The 3168-nt window shown below is 37.7% G+C and overlaps 1 protein-coding gene across 1 annotated transcript in view; it reads right to left on the bottom strand.

Moving 5' to 3' along the window:
* Positions 1 to 848, bottom strand: part of LOC104075959 (kinesin-like protein KIF16B) — a gene marked incomplete at its 3' end in the record, with an annotated part of 49832 nt that extends 48984 nt beyond the window's left edge. The window contains exon 1 of the mRNA XM_009576634.1: positions 783 to 848. Within this exon, the coding sequence (XP_009574929.1) occupies positions 783 to 818 (36 nt within the window). The remainder of the gene's footprint in view (positions 1 to 782) is intronic.
* Positions 849 to 3168: the final 2320 nt, after the last annotated feature.

The following is a 3168-nucleotide window of genomic DNA, read 5'->3' as shown; positions in this document are numbered from 1 at the left end:
CAGGAATTATTTGGATTTTAGCTTACTGCTCCTAACACCACAGTACATTTTTGTCACAATACTTACATTTAGTTAAATCAGTCCTGTATATGAAATTCAGATTATAATAAGGGATTATCCTACATATATAATTAATAGAAGCCAGGGAGACCTTTGCACTGTGAAAAGCATTTCAATGTGGAGTTGTAATTAAAATGGTGTTACATACCTGCTGCTTACGGCTATCGTCATGCTCAAGACATGACAGCTAGCACTTTATTTCAGCAATATTCACTGCTGTCTGAATCAGTCTAAACAAAGTACACACTGAAATTCCTTTTCCTATATTTGTCATTGGAAACTATCTTGCAAAAAACCTATTTGCTGTGCATGATTTCTCTTGCTGAGAGAAATATCAAAATATTAGAGCAAGCGATGGGTACTTTGGGTTTAGTTTGTTTTCATGGGAATTCCAGAAGACTACTTCTGCAGATGAAGCAAAGGTTTAATAGCTACCAGGAACATACCTCCCCTTCTACTGTTGGCTTTCATCTTCCAGCTAAGTAATGACCAGAGTGATAAACCTCAGAAAAACCTATGAGATACAATCTATAGAGTGGTTTTCAGAAAACCATGGTGCAGCAAGTTAACAGTTTAACCCGTTTCCCCAAAGGATTACTTCAACACTGTATTTTAAAAACTGAGGGCTGTTCTCCCCAGTGCAGTGAGCACCACTGCTTTGTCCAGTCATATTTTGGCAGCTATTCAGACAGGACTTCCTTTTCTAAATTGTGTTTACTCACCTTTAAGTTCGTGATTGTCGTTTTATTTTTTTCCATTGAAATAATAAACTTTGCATTAAGGTCTTTCTCCCTGAAAGAAAAACGAGACTTGAGTATGTTAAATAAAACATATCACAATAATCCACAGTCATATTTCCACTCACAGGTTGCTTGCCACAGTCAATTATCAAGTGAATTCATTTTCATTTCATTTTTTAATTGTTGTGACCAATGTTTACTTATTGCTATGGGATATATTTGAAGTACTTGGGCTTGCCTCCAAATCCCTTCATCTAGAAACAGAGCAGCAGCTTGGGGAAACCTACTTCAGAAGTTTGACTCTGCAAGTCAGTCAAATGGTTTATTCTTAATTTGAAGTACTCTGATCCAAAGCCCAGTGAAGTCAATTATGTGGCTCTAAGGAACTGCGAAACAGAACATTACAAGATAAGCCCCAGCCTCTTACCACCATCCTAGTAGCAGCAGTCCCCATTTACCCATATGGCCTAGGTAACCAGGGACTAAATATTTAAACCACAAAACCCCAGTATTTTAAAACTCTTTTAGAAATGAGGTACCCAACATATTTTTTGAGCTGTGATGCATCACGGCGGTGCAGGAGAGAGGCTCTGCTACTAAGGGAGTGTTACACAGGTTTATTGCTTCCCAGAGCACAATGATTCCAGGAAGAAAAAAAGCCCAGTTCTGCAGCAGCGTTTTCATGCACCCACATCTATTTCACATCAGTTGTGTCTGACTGTTTTCAAAACTATTATAAAAAATCGTTAGCTTAGCGTCTAAAACCAGCATGTACCAACGTGCTTGCTAGAGATGAGATTTCATTATAGTTAGTCATAAGAGTAATATAGGCTGCTCTTGAATGACAACCTCGAGCATAACATCTCCTGTGTTATTAAACACACGCACAGGAAAAAAAGAGCCAGAAGACGACTGCTAAATACACCACACAAAACCTCGCTCCCCAAATGCTAACACACACGCCTGTTCCAAAACCATCTGCTACGTCACCTGACAAACTGGTGTGCCCGACTGGTGCAAAGGAAAGCAGAGGGCTTTAAAGCAATAAAGTGCTGCTTTACCATATTGCACGGTATCTCAGCGATAACTGCATATCCGCTTGCAACAACCAAAAATGAAAAAGAGAAACTTCTTCCTAGTAACAGGAGACCCGAGTTCAGGATTTTAGCGTGACATTTTCTTCCTTGTGGTGCACTGGATCACCCAACTCCCTGTTCATCAGCTGACTGTGCAGCTACCCTCTATTCACGTTCAGTTTTTCAGTAGAAATTCTAAAGAAAAGCAAAACCCATTTTAAAATCTACATTAATGAATAAAGATTAGGCAAATAAAAGTGCTTATTTAAATATCAACACATTAAGTTATTTTCTAAGCTAATAAAATATATAATTGTAATAATTACAGCATTAATTATACAACTGAATTTAGATCTACCATTGAAAAACGTTAGAAGCATGCCTTGAGGTGCCTCGCAGTTACTTCCATGTCATCCTTAGTAGCTTCTACTAGGTCTACACTTAAGAGACTGAAATACTAAAATACGGCTATGAGTAATAAACAGGGAAACGGAGAAGTTTCCAACAGCACTTTTTTAGTTGGAAATAGATTTTGACATGGCAGTAACGCAGCTTGTGCACGGCTATGACTCGCCCTGCTTCCTGAACAGTCTCTACCTGTCTGTAACTATTTGCTCAGTGAAGCGTAATGAAAAATGTGGCCCAATTAAATGGTCTACCTTACTATGAAAATTTGTTTCACATATAATTTGTAACCTGCTTCCTCTAGGAAGTTTGGAAGGATTCTAGGCAGGAAGAAGTTTAGGCCAGAATTACCGCTTTTTTATCTGGATTTCTTCATGCTTGAGGTGTACAAGGGGAAACAATAAAATATGTTGGTGCTTTCTTTCCCAGACCTAGCCAGCTCTCCATATTACAAAACCTAAAGCTACTCAATAACGGAAAATTGATACAAAATGTTTAAAGTCTAACACCCATATATGAACTACACAGAATTCTGAGAAGCCTACAGTCATTAATTTTTGTGATTACACTGATAATAATATTACTAAACACTATTCAAGAAAGAGGATTTCAAAGTAAAAAAAAAAAAGGCCTTGTAAAGCACTAGCCAATAAAAAAAATTCATAAATAGAGTTTTTCATTTTTGTAGGGGAAGGGATAGGGAGAGGACAACCTGAAAGAGGAATACTATGATCAGAATCAATAAGCCAACCTGAGAGAAGTGAAAAGAATTAACAGGAATCAAATACTAAAGCTTCCCATTAATATGAGCAGCTGAGTATAATTTATGGTACATATAAAGAGTTTGAGAGGATCCCGTAAAAAAACAACTGCTCGCATACTGCCAG

This window comes from Fulmarus glacialis, unplaced genomic scaffold (assembly GCF_000690835.1).
Source record: "Fulmarus glacialis isolate BGI_N327 unplaced genomic scaffold, ASM69083v1 scaffold13454, whole genome shotgun sequence".
Lineage (NCBI taxonomy): Eukaryota > Metazoa > Chordata > Aves > Procellariiformes > Procellariidae > Fulmarus > Fulmarus glacialis.
Note: the sequence above shows the minus strand (reverse complement) of the source record. Positions and strands in the feature narration are given on the sequence as shown.